The sequence below is a fragment of the Lepisosteus platostomus genome, chromosome 1 (assembly GCF_059453375.1).
Source record: "Lepisosteus platostomus isolate fLepPlt1 chromosome 1, fLepPlt1.hap1, whole genome shotgun sequence".
Classification (NCBI taxonomy): Eukaryota; Metazoa; Chordata; class Actinopteri; order Semionotiformes; family Lepisosteidae; genus Lepisosteus; species Lepisosteus platostomus.
In genome coordinates this window covers 25,909,167-25,932,901 of record NC_142611.1, presented here as the reverse complement: position 1 = coordinate 25,932,901, position 23,735 = coordinate 25,909,167, and the positions used below count along the sequence as shown (strand labels likewise).

Here is a 23,735-nt window from a genome sequence, read left to right as displayed (position 1 = left end):
AACAGGATGCACCACGTTCATTGGCCCGAACCTAAGTGCCACCCACACTCGGTGTGTGATCCTGGCATGATCCTGGGTATAGCTGGAAATATCTATCTTACACGGTTCTACCTTTAGTCTGATGCCTTTTCCTTTCGCTACTCGTTTGAGCTCGCTGAGTAGATCGGCTGACATCAAACTAATTTCAGCCCCAGTGTCAATCAGTGCTTCTCTGTCTAAGACGTTTTCAAGAGAAACCTTGATATAAATACGTCTTGCTTTGCCTTTCTGGCTGAGATTCCCTAAGAATTGTTGGAAGCCTGCCTTTTCTTTGACTTCAGGGGTGGGGTCAGCGCCCAACTCAGAGTCACAGCCTTCTTCCAGGCAGGAACCCTCCCACCCAATCAGATAGACTGAGGGAGGGGTTTGGGATGGATCCCCGCCTCCTCCAGTGGGAAGGGGCGTGATCCCCCTAAGCTCATTCACGCTTCCGGCATTCGGTGCGGAAGGTTTACCCTGTCCTGATCTCTCAAGCAGGGCTTGTTCAAGCCTGGCCAGGCGGGCTGCAGTCGACTCCCTTCATCCAGCCTTATGATAGGCTCTGCCTGAGCCCTTGCCTTCCCCGTAGCGCTCACGGCGGCTCTGAAGCTTAGTGCGGTCCTGCCTGCCTATTTTGTGCCGGGGCTTAGCGGGCTCAGGAACCTCAGCTCCCTCGAGCTGAGGCGAGTCGTCAACCCTGCTGGCTTTAGTGGCGAACACGGCCGTTTTAGCAGGTTTTCGCTCTGAGGAAGCAGAGACTTCAGCTCCCCAGGCTTTTTGAGCCAACCTTCTAATGTCAGCCATTTTCATCGCTTTTGCATCAGTGTGCATCACAATCATTTTCCTGACTGAGGAATGCAGATTAGCAATGAATAAACCTTGAAATTCACGTTCTCTTCGCAACCCTCTTCATTCCGCCCTGCAAAATAAGTGCACCTAAGCCTCTCATAATAGTCGCGAGGGGCTTCAGCTTTTTCGTGCTTAATATGTTGCGCAGCGGCCACGGCAGCTATGGGATCGATAAAAGCCGAAAATTCTCCGATCATTGCCTGACACAGCTCCTCAAAGCTATTACAGACCTCCGGTCCTTGTCTAGACATCCACTCGTGGACCGCTCGGCTGGTAGTTTTCCTTACTAACATAGCCTTTTCCTGTTCGGACGCTTCGGGCATAAACTGCAAAGTATATCTCAGCTCATCGATGTAGGTTTCCACATTATTCCCTGACACTGACGGGTCAAACCTTTCTACATCTTTGGCTAACTGCCTCAGGGAGTGGAGGTTAATTTTTACGGTTTCTCCGCGGGCAGGGAGACGGCCGTGATCAGGAGCAGGGGGTCTATGCCTGAATTGAATCGCCCTTGCGTCTCGAGCAGGACTTGGCGATCTCCCCCATGCTGATCCGACCACAGACCCTGGCCGGGAGAAACCTCCTCCCGGCTCACTGGGTGAGCGCTCCGGACTGCTAGGTGGGCTGGCATGCAAGTGGGATCTAGCCTGTTTTGCTTCCAGTACGGCAGCATCTAACTCCTTTTGCCTTTCCTGTTTGAGCTCATTTAAACTCTCAATTTCTTTTTCTTTTTCTTTCAAGCTCGCTTCCAGGTCTGTCCTCGCTACCTCAGCCGCAGTTTCTCTAGCAGACAAGTCATCTAATTTACCTAAAACTTCCCTGAGTCTGTCTTCACTTTCCTCATTTTTCACTCTCTTTTCTCTGATTATATCCAACAACTCAACTCGCTCCGCCTAATATCTTTCTAGCTTTCCCTGAAGCGTTTGAAACTTTGTCAGCTCGGACAAAGACAGTTCCAGCTGTTTAGCTAGATTTAAGGCGAAACTCGATAGGACCTGAACTGCGTTCACAGACCCTCCTGTGTTAAGCTGGTTCGCTACATTAGCTACTAAATTTACTTGCAGCTTCTCAATATCATCAAAGTTAAACTTTTCGATACCGCTCCAGTAACCAGGATTGTCGTCGCTAGAAATAGTACTTATAAGCGACTCCACTTCAGACATTTTAGCAGCCATTGTCATTACGTCAGAGAAACTTTAAGAGTATTACTTTTTTCTTTTACCAAAATACAGGATGGAATCTAAACACCCGAGCAGATGGATTTCCAATCAGCACACGTTACACTAAACGCTAGAAAACAGGGGGATTTCTTTACGCCGTTATCAGCACACCCGGTATTCACGTATAGAAGCCGCGGTGCTGTGCTGAACTTGAACTCACAGCAACATCAGTTATTCTGTGCGATTGATTCTCATTTCATTCTAAACTCGCCCGCCCAGGGACGCCATTAAATGTAGAGGTTTGATGGGTTTACTGAGACAATTATTAATTGTAGCAGTAATCACGAGGTTGTTCGTTGGGGCTTTTAGAAAATCAATCGTCAGAACAACTAACAACGCACACACATGGGTTCAATACACGAGATACATTTATTAATATAAATTGTGCACCAAACATATACTAGTCTGCCTGGATACGAGCGGCAGACCTTACTGTGAGGGTTATCAATATACAAGGTATATAATCTTGAAGAGATGCAAACACAAAGAGATACACAACAGAGAATATATGTCAATATATATCGTTCGGTTACCAAATCGCTAATCAGTGTTATTACCCACTGTTACTCTAAACTCGGAAGTAAATACATTACTCATGAATTAAATTGATAACAACTTATGTTGAGGTACAGTTGAATTCTCGAGACGCAATGTAGAACATGGGGTTTACTTATCCACTGTGTATGGATTTGGACTTTCCCGGCACGAACACCAAACCAGCTGACAGGCTCTGTTGCAGCCTCTGTTCCAGCGGTTGTCCAATGGGCGTTGTCCCGGTGTCCTCTGGCTACCGGCCAACCAGTCAAGGTGCAGCTCGGAGTAAGACGGGCGGAGGAATCTGACTGCGGCGCGCAGGGCAGTCGTTGCTCCGAGGGGATCTACCAGCAGTCCGGCTGGCTAGTAGAAAGTCTCTATGCACAGAGTGTGACCGCGAGTCCTCACAAGTCACTCTTTTGCCTGGGAAGAAGCTGGTTCGTTCCCGGTCCAGCGCTGCTTCTGAATAAGCTATTCAGGTTGTCGACGAGGGTCCAACTGTAGGCTGCCGTTGATGAAGCGGAGCATTCACTTTGGTAGAATTCTGAGTACGTATGGGATCCTCGGCCTCGCGCTTAGATCAAAGTCCAAGTCCCTTTGCAGACAACAGCAGTTGTCATGTGATTGTCTCTGAGGATGCGCGAAAATGGCCAAGGAGAGCCCCGATCTGAGCTTGCGCTCCCTTTTTGACCAAGACACAGATGTGTGCTGATTGGTTGAGAGTTTGGCGGGCATTGGAGACCCATGTGGTATTACCACGCCCTGCCAGTCCCTGATTGGTGGGTCAAGGTGAGATATGAGTCACTTACTCTTGACACTTAGGAATGCAGTCCAGATGTCCATTCGGCACTCCCTAGACAGATAGGCGCCAATGGATGACCATTGATCATGATAGCCAGGCTGAGCTAAGTGCATCCCCGTCTGGGAGCTGTCCCTTATCAAAAGAAAACATCTTAAATCAGCCTGCATGAATACTTTCTCTGTGGCTGCACCACAGAGATGGAGGGTGAGAAGGGGCCTCATTTAGGAAAGCATACCAACGCTTAATTCTGTCTTATTAACAAGCATTGCCGCTACAGGTTCCAGACCACTACAACTCTGTGTAAAAAAAAAAAAAAGAGCCTCCGGTTTTTGTTTTAAATGCACTTCCCTATTGTTTGGAAAATAAGAAGATTCAGTTATTTTAGCCTGTCAATTGTCTATAGCATTGGAATAGATATGGTCACTGCTTTGGACTGATTCCTAAACAGTAATATGTTATATATAACATATGACAAAATGGTCACCACATTAAAAATTATGGTGACCATTGCTGTATACATTATTCTTAATTAGATCTTATTATTGTATTGTACATTTTTAACATTTTGTAATAAACACATCTTTGTGCATTAACTTTAACTTTATATCCTAACATTGTTTGCCATATGTTCAAGCTCAGTGATTCCAATTTACCTCCATATAACATCTGCACACTTGATTAGTTATAATTATACCAGGTACTAGATGAATTGTATGAATTAGTGGTCCAAATACACGTAATAATTTAATCACACCATGAATTTGAATAAAAGTTGAGCATTCATTCAAATCTTGAAAACCTTCTTTAAAAATACATGGCTACCATTCCATACACGTACAATATTGTTATCATTAGAACTTAAATCAAATAATTGTATCTTGAGTGATTGCTTAAGTGTTTTGTTAATGGCTTATAAATAACATTCTTTATTTTCTTCAAGTAGTTTCCTTCAAAATGCGCGGTACAAACCCATTCCGCACGCAACTACCCACAAGTCACTGCGTTATACTGCGGTACTTGATTGGCTGGCCAAAATGACCGACGGGCACTCGTGATGCATTGGTCGTTAGTGAAAAGATTTAATAATTTAATCTCTTTACTGTGCATGTTTTAATCCACTTAGTATTAAATATTTATATGGAATTTTACAAGTAAAGGGACATTTTACATTTAAAAGAAGAGGAGCATAACGCGTTTGATGATCATTAACGATGTTAATTTAGGAACATAAACATATTATGTAAACTGTATATGGCTGGTATCGGTATTTTAAAGAAAAAATACACACCAGTATTCCACTTCTTAATCATTTTAAACATCAAAATTTTACATGTGGTTATTTTGGAAACGTTTTTACGTGCTCCTTCTGACCATATTAAGTTTATATTTTTTGTGAAAAGTCATAATGTTTTAATGTTTTCTGCGAATACGCTTGTTATCGGAGTAAACAAAAGCATACTTTTAGAATTTGATTAATAAGGAATATAATATGGAATTGTGTATCTAAAGAAAAGTATCTAAAGAGCCGGCTTGCCAGCGGGGTGATGTCACCACCTTTCACTCTGAATAGCTAGCAGGGACCTCAGCCTCAGGGCTGAGGAGATATCTCCCTTTAGCTCAGCTAGCCGACACAGCTGGCAGTGATGTCGGTGGCCCGGGTTCGAGTCCCCAGCTGATTACTGTATTCCACTTTCTTTGTAAACACATTTTATTTTTAATTTGACTTATTTGACTTATTCACACTTGACTTTGACATGCAGGTGTGGAGGTGTGCAGGTCTGAAGTAGAGTTAACAGTAAGTTGTCTGTCCCGACAAATGGTACAGATAAACAGATATTAATAACAATGATAATTTCAAACTGCGACCGTACCCCGCTCGTTTTGAATGGATGCATCTGTATGCCTATTCAAAGATAGGTTCTTTTCCTGCTAATGTTATGCTTTATTTTGTTGTACAGTTGAGTGATGAACATGAACAGTTGAAATTATGAACTTTAAATTAAATTAATTAAATTTTAAATTCAGGAGAAGGTCAACTCCTAAGCTCCCCCCACTTCACTGGTATGATTAAGAGGATTCTAGCTTGACAATGTTGACTTAAATAGTTACTCACCTCTGGTTCCTGCCTTACCTCCGAGATTCATCAAGGACTCGCCTTGGACACTGGGTTTCAAATTGGATCAGAAGAATCTAAAACCAGATTATTCTAATGTCTTCAACTAAATAATTGTACATGGATGTTACAGGAACCTATCTGCCAATAAGACAGTCTTTTTCAAATTACCTCTTTATTCCGTCTTAATTAAGGGTTAACAAAACTACTGAAATGAAATTAAGTGGAAGCTTGGGAATATGTCAGCCTCCAAACATCTGCTGAACATCTTTTCACTTAAGTGTCAGAATTCTAGTTCTGTTTACGCATTATCATTTAGATATCCCTGTTGCTGCACCATTACTACCTTGGCTTGTCCCATTTACAAATGGGGGATGTCAATTGCTTTGTCCTTACAGGCAGATTGTCATTCCGTCAAATGGGTGGATTAAGCCAATAAACCAATGTAATTCAAATTACCTTTTTATTACTTTATTTCTTGTTAATTAGCGGTTGACCAAGCTATGTACTTGAATGGCTGTAATCATAAAGCCATAGTGGTCTTGGGATCAAACATTTTCTTCCTGTTGGTCTGTGGCGTTGCATGAGCTCGAGCTATGGAGGTATCCTACAGTCTGCAGGCCACAAGTATTACATGGAGGCATCCTGCTTGTTTCCTGTTACATTTCCAACTTGTGTCCAAATGCTCTGAAGGTGTTAAATGGTCCATAGGCATTTTGTAAGTGTCAACAGTCTCAACCATCAGCCATGGGTTTGCACATTCAGCTCAGTAGAACACCGATTATCATAAAATTAAGCAACACCAGGAAATATTAGCTTGTAATTTTAGGTGATGGGGAAAAAACTGTATTTTTCAGCCTTTTGTCTGAGACTTATCTGTTTGTTTTTTTTCAGGCATACTGCATTCTGGCAGGGTCTCTGGTTTCTGAGGGAGGTATGTAAAATCACATTGTCCTTGTTGTGTTGTTGTTGTCACAGTGTCTCAGATGGAAGTGTTGTTAAATTTGTTTAGTTATTCTAACTTTTCATTACAATCACTGAATGGTAGGGTTAAGTGTTGAGGTCAGTTCATGCTGCAAGTAGATTTACATTGGCCGGATACATCCAGCGGGAGAATAAAAAAATGGAGACCATAAAAAGAAATGACCCTCTCCTTTTGCTTATTTTGTTGATATTAAATAATTTCCATATAAGAAAAATATCAATGTAACAGCAAAAGCTTGGGTAGTACTTTTGGGGTGAGCTTACTGAGCAATGGAAGCCAAAAGTGATTTGCAGGAATTTTTAAGCTTCCAAGCAAAGACCTGACCACTTTTTTCCTTTCTTCTTTTCAAAGTCGTCTTCTTTCATTTCTTTCATGAAAAGCATTTTAAAGTTTGCACCTGACAAGTTGCTGATAATTTTAGCACCCACAATATATCTTTAAACTATCTTGCAAAATAAGGCTCAAGGTATAAACTGCGCCTGCTTAAAAAGTGTTTGACAAGTTCACTGCAAACTTAACATTTCAAATTCTAGTGTCAACACAGTGAATGTGTATAAACCTGGGATTCTTGTATTAACTAAGATAATACCTTGAATGCCAGTTCTTTGTTGTCAGTAAGCATCTTGTAATGCTATTTTTTAAAAACCTATATATAACTAATTTACTCCAAAATTGGTGTCATTAACTTTCAGACATTAATAGGATGCTTTTATAGTAATTTAATAGTAATAATATCAATAGTAATAATAATTTAATAGTAATAATAATGTAGTAATTTAATAAGTATAGTAAGGATCTGGCATTGAAGATTATGCAGGTCTTAATCATACATTTGCGCATAAACTGAGATAGAAAAAAACATTTAATTTTAAAACCAACCTGGGTCCTGTGTCATTTTGGTCCTGGCCTGACCAAGGTATTTAACCATATTCAAAAAGCTCAAAATCCTTTTCTTCAGAACACTTGCATTGATTGTATGGTATTTTTGAAGGTTTCTTTCAATAACAAACACTGCTTTAATTTTAAATTTTCTACTCTAATGTTTGCACATACAGTATATTGGATAACACTGTAAAAGTCTTTTGCACAAACATATCCTGCTGAAAAACTAGGACAATTAATTCCAAACTTCCATCCACCCGTTTTTTAGCACTTCATCCAATGCAGGGTCGCAGGAGAGCCGGTGCCTAACCTAGAAAGCAAAGGCCGGATACACCCTGGACAGAATATCTGTCCATCACAGGGCATCACAGAAAAACACGCTCACACACTCACATGTGGCCAATGTTTTCACAAGCCAATTAAACCTCCAATATGTCTTTGGAGTCTGGGAGGAAACCAAAGCACCCTAAGGAAAACCACACAAACACAGGGAGAACATACAAAATCCACGCAGATAGCAACCCAGATCTAGAATTTAACCCAAGGCCCACTTGGGTTAAGACAAATTCCTAATGCAAGAAATTGTATATAGCTAATAAAGTGATCTTATCTATAGTTTTAGGCTTTCTGAGTAAAGTCTTGAATAGTGCCGCCAAGATATGAACTACTATCGTTGTATTGTTAAGAAATATAGAACTAAAAATAATTTGATTCTTCTTTATATATTCTGAAGTTCTTTTGTGTATGCCATTGCTGAAGCACAGCATGTACTTTACTACAGGATCTCAGGTCAGTCCCCATGAATTCTGAATCGTTAGCAGGAGATGGCTCACAGACATTATTTTCTTTTCACATTTGTGTAAAAACGTAAAAATAAATGTAAAACAATATACTCTTAAGTGCCCTATTTTGTTTATCTGGTGGATGTGTGGCACAATACAAGCACTGAAAAGCCTTCAGGAATCTTTGTCACCACTTTGTTGTGGAATCAGTGAAACGTCTGATGCACATGGTGTGTGCTGGGTGGTAATAATAATAATAATAATAATAATAATTGCTTACACTTATATAGCGCTTTTTCTGAACACTCCACTCAAAGCGCTTTACAGGTAATGGGGACTCCCCTCCACCACCAATGTGCAGCATCCACCTTTATCCACAATTAAATAGCAAAGCTGGTTTGCAAAACCTATATCGGGACCAAATTCTGACTCCACATCAACTTTACCTCATTGCAAAGGAAGATATCCTAGCTGTGGAGTTTACATTTGCACAAAACAAGTTTTTCAAATTGTGATGAGGTCAAGCAAGAACTCTGCCTGGTACACAGAAGTTACATTACTTTTATCCCATTTTTAAAACTAACATCTTGATGCACCAGTTTTTTTGTATGCCTTATGGTAAGGTCATGTATCCACAATGTGTCAACTTTTGAGCACTTCTGCCTCCTGTTTGTGGTTGACCTTCAGGTCCAGATTTTTGTTTTTTTACATGGACAGATGTTTGTGGAGATTTTTCTTAAAATCAAAAGGGCATTTTTGCATTTACTCAGCAGAGAAAGTTTGTAAATCCAAAAGATAAATATAGAAATGTAATAGTTGTATAATGATAGCCCCTTTGAATAAAAATCAATCTTCATGTATCCAATAGTGTTTACCATTCTGTGTCTGTTCAAACAAAATGAAGTATGAATTAACAAACATTTAATTCATAAAAGGGATTTGAAAAAGTAAGTTTCATTAGCTCAATTATGGGAATAACTATAATGAGGTATTTAAAAATTAGATAGATCTTGGGGTTTGAGTTTGAATATGATAATTTTACAATATATGGAATATGTTTTACATTATTGATTATATTTTGAATTATTGATTTTAGAAATATATTTCCAAAATTATGTACCTCAATTACTGGCACCCCTGTTTTCATTACTTTGTGCACTCTCCCCTTTCCAGGATAACCGCAATGATCCATTTTCTATAATGTTTTATGATAGTGGAGAACACATTGCGATGGATCTTTACCATATGGCCAAATTTATTATAGATACATAGATATAGATATAGGTACAGAGATGGCCATAGCAAAAAATTTTTTTTGTGGTCAATTACCCATTTTCTGTGGATTTTGATGTGTGATTGCGATCATTATTTTGGTGGAAGATCCACTTTTGGCCAAATGTAAGCAACAAGGTTTTCAGCTAAAGCGTTGAAGTACTTGGTAGAGTTCATAACATAACAAGGGCCCTCAGACCAGTGGTGCAAAACAGCTCCATATCATCAAAGTCCCACCATCATATTGTTAAGTTATAGATGACAATGGATGTGTCTCAAAATTATCTTGAAACAAAGGGTAATGCCTGACAGTATAAACATTTCCAGCTTCAAAGCAAAGAGGACGTTTGCTGAGATGTAGGGCATTCAGATTCTGTGAACAAAAATCTAAGGTTTACCTCAGTTAATTATGTTCAGGGTAAATGATTAGGTGTCAATCAATAGTTAAGAAAGACACCATGTGTCTCATATGATCAGCTGAGATCCAGACAGAAAAAGAAAAAAAGGACAGACCAAAAGAGAGAGAGGAGACAGGAGGTGACAGAGCAAAAAGTGTGTGCCAGGCGAGTCCTTGTTCAAGATCACCCGAAAAGACCCAATTGGAGCTAAGTGTTTGAACCTCACTAAGAGAGCTTACTATAAGGCTTATAATAATAATAATTCCTTACACTTATATAGTGTTTTCTGGATACACCACTCAAAGCTCTTTATAGGTAATGGGGACTCCTCTATACCACCAATGTGGAGCCCCCACCTGGATTATGCAACGGCAGCCATAGTGCACACAGTACCTTCACTACGCATCAGCTATCAGTGGGGAGGAGAACAGTGATGAACCAATTCATAAATGGGGATAATTAGGATGCCATGATTGGTAAAGGCCAATGGGAATTTTGGCCAGTACGCAAGGGGTAACACCCCTACTCTTTTCAAGAAACGCCCTGGGATTTTTAATGACCACAAAGAATCAGGACCTTGATTTTATGTCTCATCCAGTATAGCGTCCTCATCACTACACTGGGGCGTTAGGACCCACACAGACCACAGGGTGAGTGCCCCCTACTGACACCACTAACACCATTTTCAGCAGCAACTTTATTTTCCCAGGAGGTCTCCCATCCAGGTACTGGCAGGACTCAAACCTGCAGGAAGGAAACTCGGAGACCGCTTCAGAGAACATGTTAGGGCTGTGAAGATTAAAGATCTCTCCAACCCCATTGTTTCTCATTTCACCTCTGATGGCCATGACCACTCTAATCTCTCCGTCTGTGTTCTCAAAGACGGTTTTCCGAACTCATACATCAGAAAGACTACAGAAACCAAAATTATCCTGCAGCTAGGATCATACCTTCCCCCTTCTACAGACTACGTTTCTTCTAAATTCTCTCTATTCATTGTAGGTTTCATTTCACACCTCTCTTCGACTATCCTGACTTCACACCTCTTGATTGGCCTCTCTTTCTGTCCCCTGCTCCCGCCTCTTACTCCTCCTCTCTCAGCGTTTGTTCTCCCGCTACATTAACTTTGCTTACTGCCCTGTCTTTCTCACACCTGAAGAAGGCTCCACGGCCGAAACGTGTTTTCTTTCTTCTCTTTTCAGCATGGAATAAACCTATTACTTGTTCCTTCACATCTGTTTAGCTTAATGTGGGTTGTTAGTTGCAGAGTGATATAGCTGCTGGTGTCTGAGTTGGCAAAAAGAGTTATTTTACTGCAGGTTGTACTTAGTTTAGAAGGCAGCTTATCTCATTCTGAATTATTACTCTTTTCACCAAACCTGTACCAGAGAATTAAGAATTCATGTGTCTTTAACTATGCCAGCCACTCATGTAAATTCTTGGAGAAATCCTTACAAGTTAGGTTTTATGGTTATTTTAGTTATTGATTTATCTGCTAAGTCATTTCCTGATTTTCCTGATTTTTGTAGACCCCCATTTGTAACAGTATCTTACAATAGTGCTCTTTTCTGGTATGTGTGTGTCCAAAAATCTCTATTGTCTCATCCGAGCATGCACACATTTGTTGATTTCTGACAGTTCTACCAAATAGCTTAATGGCATTGTCTAATTGTGGATTTAGAGACTTGGTGACCCCAATATGCAACCAAGTTCTGTAGTTCTCCACCTGAATTGGCACTTGGATTTTAGGGCAAAAAAACACATGCATCCTCTAAGAAGCAAGTTTACCACTTTTCCAGTGGTTTTAAACTTCTTAATTATTTCTGTAATAGTGGCAAATGGGGTTTTGAGCTTTTATGTACAATATTTGTTGTACCCATTGCCTAATTCATGAAGGTCAACAACCATTTGTCTCTTTTGATTTGTGATTCTTTGCCTTTCCCCATGGTAATGGATGACAAGGGTTTTTTACATGTGTGTTACCTAATTTTTATACCCCAATGAAACGAAGCGATGGAAGGCCACAATATAGTTCCTTAAAATGGAGATAGCATAAAAAAGTAGAATTGAGATTATGGTATTTAGATTTAATTTTGTTTACTTTTATCTACCAGAATCGTTAGGGATGCCAATAAGTTTGACACCTGTCTTTTTGAGAAGAAAAATAAGTACTTCTTCACAAAAACCTTTCTTCTCAGAGAAATTACATTAGAATACAAGAATATAGTTTTTCCATGTTTTTAAGCATAAAATATAGCACATTACCTGTGCTGTTTATTTTATATAGTGTTTTTGCTTAGCCTTATCAAGGATATAGCAGAGTAAAATCAAGGAACTGATGGCCACTCTTGCCTTGGCTGTGACTGTTCGTGACTTAACAATAAAAAAATGGCTGAATAAGAATGTTGTTCAAGGAAGAATAGGAGGGAAAAGCCATTGCTCTCCAAAAACAACTTTGTTGCCTGTCTGGCGTTTGGCAAAATTCTCTGGATCAAAAGAGTCAAAGGTATAACTCTTTTGCCTCAATGAGGAGAGTTATGTTTGGCAAAAACCAAACACTGCTTTTGAACAGGAGAACCTTATTCAAACCATCAGATATAATAAACAGCGAACTGTATGTTAGAATATTTAGTATGGTATATTTACTAACTGTATATTGGGTCCAGACAGAAATTGATTCAGAAAAGTGTTTATTAATGGTCTCAAAGAGTCTGTGATGAAGTCAGTAAGTTGCTTAACTGCCCAGTACAATAGGGAGGGACTAAAAAAAAAAAGAAGAAATTTAGGCTTTGAGGTTTTTTTTTTATTTGCCACACTTTAAATAAAGAGCACTACTTTTCTCTTTTCCATATGGCTACTTTGTATGTTTGTTTTACTCTGACCTGCCTATCAGTGTGCCTATTTTATGATCCCTGCACCAGGGTGTGTAGCACTATGTGAATAAATTCACATTTACCCACATTTAAATCAAAATGATAAGAAACTGAAAAACATGTAAATCCGAGGCTCATCCTCACTTGTAAACTTTTAACATAAATAATTAGTTCTCAATGTCAAAAAGTAAAAACAACACCAGGGCATGAAAATAACAATACTAAAAATTGTATACTGTATGGCCTTTGATGTTAAATTTTAATTCATTTTGTGTTTTCCAATTCATTTCTCTAGCAACGCTGTTGGTGGCTGTCAATGAAATCAGAAAGGGCGCTCAGTTACGTGGGGTGTCATTTTACGAGTATGGTATGTGCCACCCCCCAAAAAAGCATAACACGGTGTAGTGATATTTTTTCTCTGAAGCAATTTGAGTTAAGTAACTCAAGGGTACAGCATCAGTGTCCCATGTAGCATTTAAACCCATGACGTTCCAGTTACAATTCCAGAGCTTTTACCACTACTCCATTCTGCTGTGAATAATTGCTTTCTTACCGGATTTTTGATAGATGAACCATATTTTCTAAATATACCTGTATTATACAGCTGTAACTTAAATCAATCCACAAAATGTTTTAATTTAGAAGTAATTACCATTACCACAGAACTATTAATTCATTCTGTAACATATTGCATCATAAATGGCTTGGTTATATCATTGTATAACGTTTGTTCAGACATAAGAGTACTGTATATATAAGATATCAAAATATTGTTTCAGAAAGACATAATCATATTTTCCAATTCCTTTTAAAATGGAGCTCCATAACTTTATATTCAGTTTCTGATTAATGTTTATGTTGCATGTTTTATTTTATCCAAATATGTTACTCTTATGAGAACACAAAGGTTATAAACAGGAAGAGGCCATTTAACCAATTTAGCTCTTTTGGTTGATAGTAGCTAAGTGTTCTGAGGATATTGCAGAGCTAATTCTTGAAAGAAGCCAGTGAAACTGAAAAGAAATTGATGTTGGTCTTTGGAGGCCGTTTTGGCAACCTGTAGTGGCGGGCACATGATCACTAGTTCCTAAATGGAACATGATACAGCTAATAATGTACTTTAATCTAAATAAGGTTAGCAGAAAGCTAAGCTAAATTAGTTTGACGCCTGTCGGAGCTTGAAAAGAATCTGGTAGCTTATAACTACTGTTCTACTAAACAAAAAACATTTTGTGAAAAGAAGAGAAGGAGAATTTTTAGTGATTCAGGTTAAAGTAAATTTAGACTTAAGATTAAACCATAAGAAATTAGATAACTCAGATATTGATACATGGCTTCCATCCTAGTTAGACTTCTCATTAAGAAAAAATAAGCCAATTATTTGTTTTCACCAAAGAAACTTGCTAGAAATCTGCCTCTTAATGTTTGAAGGTACTGCAGAGCCTAGGTAGCTTTTGCCTCTAGTCATTTCTGTGTATTTTTAGGTATTTTGTACACTTGCACTGTTTTATCTAAATTTGACATGCTTGCTGTGTGTCTTGCAGTATTGCAGAGCCGGGACCCAAGTACCAATGTTGTGCTTTTGGAGGATGCTGCTGCTGTCCTGGGAGTTATATTAGCTGCTGGTTGTATGGGACTCACATCTCTAACAGGTAGGTTGGATTTCTTAGCTCAAGAGTCATAGGATTTCTCTTTTCCTTTGAAAATGTTATGCTTTCCCAAGGACTTTATATTCACAAAACATAGGTAAAATGGTCCATTTTAAAATGCATTAAAGAATTTTATATATTCTGTATTGTCTCTTGAAGAAGTGTTATTATGGAAAAAAACTAGGCAGTGTGGAGGACTTAATTCTGGAGGGAACAAAATTGATAATATAAGTCATAACTGAATGGTGGTAGTTTCCGCTGGTGGGTAGGGCACTGCTTTGTACTCTTAAGCAATGGCTGAACAATTTATGATGTCCCAGTGGGAGTGATGCTGTATCGGACTCTTTGTTTTCAGGAGACATCTAATTACTTTTTTTCACACATTAGAATGTGGATAGGTATAAAATCCAAACTAAAAATCCATGTAATTAATCCAATATTTTTTGTCATTATGTAAACTATTGTTTAAACAGAATTTTACTTTTCTTTAAGGTATGTTGTGCCAAACAAAGGGCATCAGCCGAGAATTTGTGTGTTGAAAGTCGTCTTTATTTTATTTGCATATGTGTACTTGCTCTTGTACACAAGACTCCAAAGACAACGCTTACAGTGCTCTTTTATACAGTGAAACAAACAATACAAAATACACTCCCACATGAATCTCTGCTTGCATTGTGGCTATATAAGGTTATTCTAGAAAGCTGACCAGTACGTATATTTTCTTTACTGCTGGCTTGCATGACAAGCACCCCCTTCTGCTTGTAACTGAATAGACCACTTGTCCCAGGAGAGGTCACTTGGTCATTTCCGTGAGAACTATGCCAGCTATGCATAAAGATACAGTGTGGCTATATTATATTTTGAGACAAGACATGGAGTTAGTAAAATATAAGTAAAGAAATACATAGCCAAGAAGATATAATACAAACGTTTAGTAAAAACGTTTAGTTAATTTCCTCAGGAACTTGTGCATGATCATAAAAGTTGATAGAAATTATTAGAGACTTATTACATTTGGTAAATGCAGAGAGCCTAATGCTGTGTTTATGAAAGCATGGTATCTATTAATATTGAATATTTCCGACTTATAGTAGCATTGCCTATATGTATCAACTTTTTAGAAACATAGTGCCTGTTTCAGGCTGGGTCTAGGCTTAAAACTCTGCTAGAAATCTAGCAGAATACTTCTTATAAAGCTATTAATATATAATCAAATTAGTCTGGTATGACTTGTTTAATGTGTTTTTCTATTGCGGGATTGCCTCTCTAATTGCCGTACACTAATTGACTAATTCGAATTAACTTTTTGAACTAAATTTTATGCCCCAAAAATGGGAAAGTTGCTTGTTTTTAAATGGGTAATACTTTTTTTTCTGAAAGAGGTGTCAAAATTATTAAGTACAGTTTAAGTGTTTTTAACTAGAAGTAGCTATCAGCTAAAAGTATGTTTTAAAGAAAAAAAAAAACAGTACTTCCATGCCAAAATGTTCTACCTTGGTCTCATCATAAGGCATTTTCGTACATGGTTTTGGAAATTGATTGTCTTCTTGCAAACTTTTTTACGGGCTTGGATGTTCTTTTTTAGTGAGAAATGGATTCCGTCCTGCCACCCTACCCCACATCTCAGACTTGCAGAGAACATGCAAAATTCTTGTAATATAGATCCAGCCATTCAAAATGCGCAGGGGATACTGCAGTAGTTTGCAGTTCAGGGACTGGAGGGTACCGCCGTTTTTTTTAAATAGGGCTGCACTACATTGTAAAACCGCCATACTGAGGGACAATCTTTTTCCAATTACTGAATTTAAGTTGTATTCTATTTAGACTTTTAATAATTTTAACCCGTGTATTACAGCATGTTAAACATTAAACTAATTAAAAAGTAGGTAAATTTTATAAAAGCAAGATTGCTAAGTTGGTTATATAAAAATAGTTTATTATTTTACTTTAGCTTTTAAATGTGATGTTCCTCTTTCAGGTTTACATCCGCATACAGAAAATCTAAAGGTAAATTTTTGTAGCTGAAAGAAAAACAGAAGTATAAGGTAATACATACAGTACCTAATGTACGCACAGTAGATGGTAGTGGTAGCTAAATATAAAAAAGTACACAACAGTAGTCCACCTTCTTCATAAATATTTTATGCATCAAAGTCTTTAACTTGGTGACTTACAGTAGGTTATGGTTTTAAAGTGCTTGTTCAAACATTATAAAGTTTATATACTGTACTTCATAAAATGTTATAACGTTTTATCATTTTCTAAGAATATGTAGTAAGAACACCAGTTGCTGTTTTTGTAAAAAAAAATGAAATGATTTAATACCCCTTTATAGTAATATTAATAGGGAATCATGTAACTTAGCGGCTAGAATATCGCAAGTGGATGTTTTGGAAACATTTTCACATTTGTTAAAAAAAATCTTTTATTGTGGTAATGGGCAATGGACTCTAAAGTAGTGCGCTGCACCCAAGCAGTTCAAAGCCCGATCAGAGAATTACTTTTGGTTTGTTTCTTACATAGCCGAATATATAAAAATAGTCCACTAGTATAGGTTAAGTGGATAGCTGCGTCAGCATGTGTAGGCTGCAAAGGAACAAGTAATAGGTTTATTCCGTATTGAAAAGAGAAGAAGAAAACACAACATTTCAGCTGTGGAGCCTTCTTCGGGTCCATTATTATAGCTTGTGAACGTGATGTACCACTTTCAGGTTTACATCCAAATTGACAAATTGAGAAAATCTATATTTTGTTTTAATCCAAATTTCAACAACCAGTAATCAGCCAAAATTTTCACTTTAGATTTAAAACTACAAGTATATTGTACTGTACAGTACTGCGCAGTCCAAAGACTTACTGGGAGGTTGTTTCTAGCAAAATTGGCTCCGGCGTGAGTGTGTGTATCTGGATGAATTATTTTTGATGATGGTTTCGTCATTGAGGATTTCTTCCTCAAGTTAAACAAAGTAGGGAAGAATGGGTTATTTTTACAATTGCCAGTAACTGAAAAACAGCTTATCAATATGTTGAAACCATACCACAACATTGAAGATGTGTTACACCTTTAAGTGAGCCAGTGACTGTTGTAATATATATATTATATTTAGATCCTTAAATTAATATTTCACACTTACTGTACTGGCTTTGAAACCATATGGTATGATACTGTATATACAGTATATTTATACGAACTCACCGCCATTCATTACCGTGTGTACTACTGTTTCGGTATATCTGTGGATCTGACTTAATTGGATTCATTTGTGTGAAACAGCAGGTGAGACTCGGCGGGGGGGGTTATTTTGCTTATACTTTGAATGAGTCCCTGAGGCATATCGTCCAAGTTTTGGAATTATAAAAAAATATACCTTTGATTTATTTGCACGAAAGAAAAAGGTACGTTTTCAGAGGCCTTGTACTGCGCAAAGTTGGTGAATTTGACAAACAGCTAGTGTTGCTTAAAAAAATTCAAATCAGTCTGACTACTGTAGATCACAAGTAATTGAGCAGAAAGTCACCTTGCTCTTACAAGCGTCTCTGTTAGTTAGTTGAGTTTTTAACACTGCACCCTTTTGAATTGATTTTTATCACCTTTGTCTGTCTGGGATGTGGGGGATGTATCCTTTCTCATTTTAACATCTGATACGTCCCCTGTAAAATGAGAGACTAAAACCTGCTATCAATAAAGCGTCTGCCTTGCGACATTTCTCAAACTGCTCCGAAGTCGGGTGCAGAGTAAAATGCTCTAAACTGAAAACCACGATGGACACCACTATTATTACCCGCAATACAAACTGCAGTAACGTAATACCTGTAATACAAAGGACCAGTCCAAACTAAAAACCCCAAAAGGAAAAAATATTTGCTCCACAAAATAAATCAAAGATCCTGAACAAGCCCCCAGATATGTTACATTCCCACTATAGTTACGATAAGGTGAAAGTGGGACGCTGATTTTTAACATAACGTTTTTAAAAATAAGAAACAATGGCTTGTCCCTGCCTAATTTAGACATTGCGTGACTTTGAAAGCTTAAACTTTAAACAGTAGAACCTCAGTTATATTCACCACTGTATTAACAGTTACAACAGATACAAATCGTAACACAAATCCAAAACCTTTTAAAACATAAGCTGTTAACTCTACTTCACACCTGCATGTCAAGATCACAGTGTGCCCTGCAGCTCTTTTGTTTGGATTATAGTATGAATGAGTCCCTAAGGCATACCATCCAAGGTTTCAAAATAAAAAAAAAAATCAAACCTTGTTTGGATGTGAGAAATGGGTATCTTTTGAGAAGTCATGTACTGCTTACAAAGAATTTGATTTTGACAAACCTTAAAGAGCCAAGGAACAAGTAATAGGTTTATTCCATTCTGAAAAGAGAAGAAAGAAAATACAATGTTTCGGCCGTGGAGCCTTCTTAAGGTGTGAGACACACACCAATATCGACATGTATGCTACATCAGCAAATGTGCTGGTGATGTTGCGAGTGTTAAAAGATACACAAACTCCCAAATCAAAAACCCTGGATGAACACTGAGATCCGCTTCCTTCTCAAAGCCCGTGATGCAGCCTTTAAATCTGGTAATGAGGAAGAACTGAGAGTGGCAAGGAAAAAATTAAGAGGTGGTATAAAATCTGCCAAGAAACGCTACAAATCCCAGATAGAACACCACTACAGCACCAACGCTAACCCATGACGCATATGGGAAGAGATACATACAATCACAAACTACAAGAACTAAACAAGCCCTGTAAGCAAGCTAGATGTCTGGAAATCACTAAGAAGACTGGACCTGACGGTATCCCTGGCCTGGTACTCAGAACATGTGCTTGGCAGATAGTTGATGTCTATACTGACATCTTCATCCTGTCCTTGGCCCAGGCTACTTTTACCTAGCTGCTTCAAGACAACCACCATCGTGCCAGTACCAAAACAATTGGCACCCACATGCCTGAACAACTACTGGCCTATTGCACTCACCCCCATCATAATGAAGTGCTTTGAAAAACTACTTATACCACACATTAAAGCCAGCATTCCAAAAACACTTGATCCTCTCCAGTTTGCCTATTGCAGAAACCGCTCTATAGCTTTACACACCACACTACCCCACCTGGATAAAAGGAAAACCTATACAAGAATGCTGTTCATTGTCTTAAGCTCAGCATTTAACACCATCATACCCATACAACTTTCTACCAAACTCTGGGCTCTGGGTCTAGATACCACCTTCTGTAGACTGTCAGGATTGGCACACTCACCTCCAGCATGCTCACCATTAACACCTCAAGGTTGTGTTCAGCCCACGACTGTACTGCCATGTTCAGCACAAGCACCATAATCAAGTATGCTGACAATACCACAGTCATGGGCCTGATCACTGACAACGATGAGACTGCCTACAGGGAGGAGATAAAACAACTTGCAGACTGGTGCCGAGCCAACAACCTATGTCTCAACATCAGCAAAACCAAAGAGCTGATCGTTGACTTCAGGAGACAAGGAAAAGTCCACTACCCCATCTACATTGGTGAATTACTTAAAATTCCTAGGTGTTCACATCTCTAAGGTCCTCACTCAGCACCTCCAGTCTCATCAAGAAGGCACAACAGCGGCTGTACTTCCTGAGAAGGCTGAAGAAAATATGCCTGCATCCACGGATCCTCACCAACTTCTACATATGTACGGTGGAGAGCATTCTGGCCAGCTGCATCACAGTCTGGTATGGCAACTGCACCACATCTGACCGTAAGGCACTTCAGCAGGGTCAAAACTGGGTCAGTTGGGTTAAAACTACCCAACACATGCCCAACAACTGCCATCCACCCAGGAAATCTACAACACCAAGAGTCTGAAAAAAGCCTCCAAAACTATGTCTGACCCCACTACTACCCCAGCCATAACTTGTTTGTCCCCCTACCATCTGGTAGAAGGTTCCGGACGCTCCAGTCTCAAACAACAAGACTACCAAATAGCTTCTTTCCCAGAGCTGTCAAGCTGGTGACGCCCCCACACCCTCCCATCATATTATGATCTCTCCTCAATTCTTCCTGTACCCATAATGACTGTACTCCTACACCACTACATACACGACAACTGAATGTAAGCAAAAATTGTACTTGAAACTGTACTAGTTGGACTATTTAATAATTGCCGTATTATGTTTGCACTGTTTTTGTCCTGTTTGTATACTTTTCTCGGTGGAATTGCACAGTTTTTGACAAATTTTCACTGAGGTTCCTATGAGATGATGACTTGTAGGTGGTACTTGGATGCTTTGGTTGTATTAGGGGTGGTACTTGGTCCGAAAAGTTTGAGAACCACTGTTCTAAGAAATATCATGCATGGTTTGCTGTGATTGATATCAGACATAAGATTATAAAAATGAGATATATGTGCTAAAAACGAATTTTGCAGCTTTTGAGAGTTCATTTTAAAAGCAATTTAATATCCTAAGACTGTACTAGTTGGATTATTTAATAATTGCCGTATTATGTTTGCACTGTTTTTTCGCCATATTACTTTTGCACTGTTTTTGTCCTGTTTGTATACTTTTCTCAGTGTAATTGCACAGTTTTTGACAAATTTTCACTGGCACCATACTGATATTGTTATTGTATTTCTGTCTATTGTCTTGTTTGGTGTTCTATTTATATACGGCACCTGAGAGACTAATGAGAAACACTTTTCACTATACTATGCACCTGTGTAAGTATTATGACAAATAAAGTTGAGTTGAGTATGAGTCAAAGAAATAGATGCAGATGTTTACAAAGAAAGTGGAATACGGTAATACTTTGAGCTATATGTTATATGTTAAAGGAAACCTTGTGCCCTAAGCGGAAATCGAACACGGGCTTCCAGAGTGCAAGGCACACACCAAAGCAATTGTACCAACACGCTGTTCGAAAATTTACACTATAGCTGAAAGGGACAGGCAAATTGATGCAGATGTTTACAAAAAAAGTGGATTACGGCAATACTTTGAGGCATATAAATATATTATATCAAAACTTTTCCAAAATAACCACAGTAAGTGACCCAGTGAAAGACTTTGATGCATAAAATGTTTATGAAGAAAGTGGAATGCTGTTGTGTATTTTTTATTTGAACAACCTGGTAGTGCTGGTTAGATGTGTACACTGGATGCCTGTATACATCTTCATCTCCAAAGTTCGCCTAAATAAAGAACTGAATTTGAGCTACCAAAATTTCCCTTTAGTTGTAAAATTCTATATTAATATTCCATATTAAGCAGATTTAAACATCCGCAGTAGAGAGATTTAATGGAGCAATCGTTTCACTAACAACTAATATACCACAAGTAGCACGTGTCTATCATTTTGGCCAGCGAATCACATACTGCAGTAGCAAAGCCATCACAAGGGTGGGGAGAGAAGGGGGCGGCTGCCCAGGGCCCCGCGCCCGGCCATCCCACCCCCATCCCAAATCCCCCTTCACACACGCATAAAAATATAACCAAATAAATGTATATAAACACATACGTTTAAACATTTTAATACAGCCACACACAAAACTCTTTTTTTAACTCAAGATGAAATGTGTTAGTGAGGGAGCAGATTATTTATTCAGATAATCAAGGGGTGGCTACCGCACAGGGTCATCTCAAGGGGTGGGCAGGGCCCAGGGCAGAATTGGTGTTGCGGGAACAGGGTGGGGGGGTTCTTATGTGAAGTGTAGGCAGCAGGGAGCAGCGCTGAGCTGATGAAATAGCTACCTAACTGGCCTGTGCAAACAGACATACAGAACCGAACATAACTACTAATCGTAGTTGTTGCTAATGCTATCGGTACCTCCAGGTGTATTTTTTATAAAGGGTGTGCACACTTATGCAACCAAGGCATTGAAAGTTTTTTATTTTTAATTATTTTTCCTAAAAATGATCTCTTTGTTTTCCACTCAAATATTGTTGGTTACAAGATCTTATTAAAGTTCTGACATGATTTGTCTTAATTTCAGCCTTTACACCAACAAAATTTGAAATTTCAGTAAGGGCATATGGACTTTTAATATCAACTGTATATAATCGTGCATTCTTCTAATCTAAGAAATAACATGCATGGTGTGCTGTGATTGATATCAGACATAAGATTATAAAAATGAGATATATGTGCTAAAAACAAATTTTGCAGCTTTTGAGAGTTCATTTTAAAAGCAGTTTAATATCCTAAGATGAAAGCAAAGAAAATAAGAACAAATTGTACAGAACAGGTGGTGTTTTGCTGTTTTTAAGTATAAGTGATTTGCATGTGTTTTTCTATGTGGCATGCTGACTGTGGGAATGTCCTTCCAGGGAATCCATACTATGACAGCCTGGGCTCGCTGGGTGTGGGCACCCTTCTGGGAACTGTGTCTGCCTTCCTGATATACACAAACACTGAAGCCCTGCTGGGGAGGTCCATCCAGGCAGAACAGGTGCAGAAACTCACCGAATTCCTGGAAAGTGATCCAGCTGTAAGGTGAGCGCTTTCTCATATCTGGATTATCTGTTTTTCTTTTCCATGTTTATTGAAATTAAAATGTCTCCACATTTGAATTAACATATGTTATTCTATATCCTCTGTTGCCTTGCACCATTGAGATGCACTCCAAATGTGTTAATGTCCTTGTTGAAATAGGTACAGTAAATATCTAATAACAGTAAGATTTGGAGTTTGGATCTTTCTTGCTTGAATAATTCTAAATTTGTTGTTCAGTGATTATCATAGCATTGCACAGAGCAATGTCATATTTGTCATAAATTAATTTAAGTCCATAAAACACAAGGTCCAAATTTATTCTCAGCCCTGTAGTTAGTGTTTTGGCATTCCTTCTCTGGCAGGGATTATACTCACTAGATGCCACCTGTAGTGTCTATTTAGGTTTGGTCACTTCAGATGGAAACCTTTATGAACAAGTCCTTCAAAACGTTTGGCTCCCATTATTAGCAGCCATATCACCCTGCAACTCACAACTGGCAACCCATTGAAGCTAAGCAGGTGTGAGCCTGGTCAGTACCTGGATGAGAGACTTCCTGGGAAAAACTAAGGTTGCTGCTGGAAGAGGTGTTAGTGGGGCCAGCAGGGGGAGCTCACCCTGCGGTCCATGTGGGTCCTAATGCCCCAGTATAGTGACAGGGACACTTTACTGTAAACAGGCGCTGTCCTTCGGATGAGATGTAAAACCGAGATCCTGACTCTCTGTGGTCATTAAAAATCCCAGGGCATTTCTTGAAAAGAGTAGGGGGTGTAACCCTGGCGTCCTGGCCAAATTTCCCATTGGCCCTTACCAATCATGGCCTCCTAATAATCCCCATCTATGAATTGGCTTCATTCTCCCTGCTCTCCTCCC

At 38.8% G+C, this 23,735-nt stretch overlaps 1 protein-coding gene across 6 annotated transcripts in view; it reads left to right on the top strand.

Moving 5' to 3' along the window:
• The window catches only part of slc30a9 (solute carrier family 30 member 9), a 125,644-nt gene that overhangs the window by 61,072 nt on the left and 40,837 nt on the right, over positions 1-23,735 (top strand). For all 6 annotated transcript variants that reach the window (XR_015935702.1, XM_088627706.1, XM_088627690.1 and 3 more), the window contains 4 exons: positions 6,431-6,470; positions 13,024-13,095; positions 14,273-14,380; positions 22,699-22,864. Coding sequence is in view for 5 of the 6 variants with exons in the window: in XM_088627706.1 (XP_088483832.1) it covers positions 6,431-6,470; positions 13,024-13,095; positions 14,273-14,380; positions 22,699-22,864 (386 nt within the window). In the remaining variant the exon portion in view is untranslated. The remainder of the gene's footprint in view (positions 1-6,430; positions 6,471-13,023; positions 13,096-14,272; positions 14,381-22,698; positions 22,865-23,735) is intronic.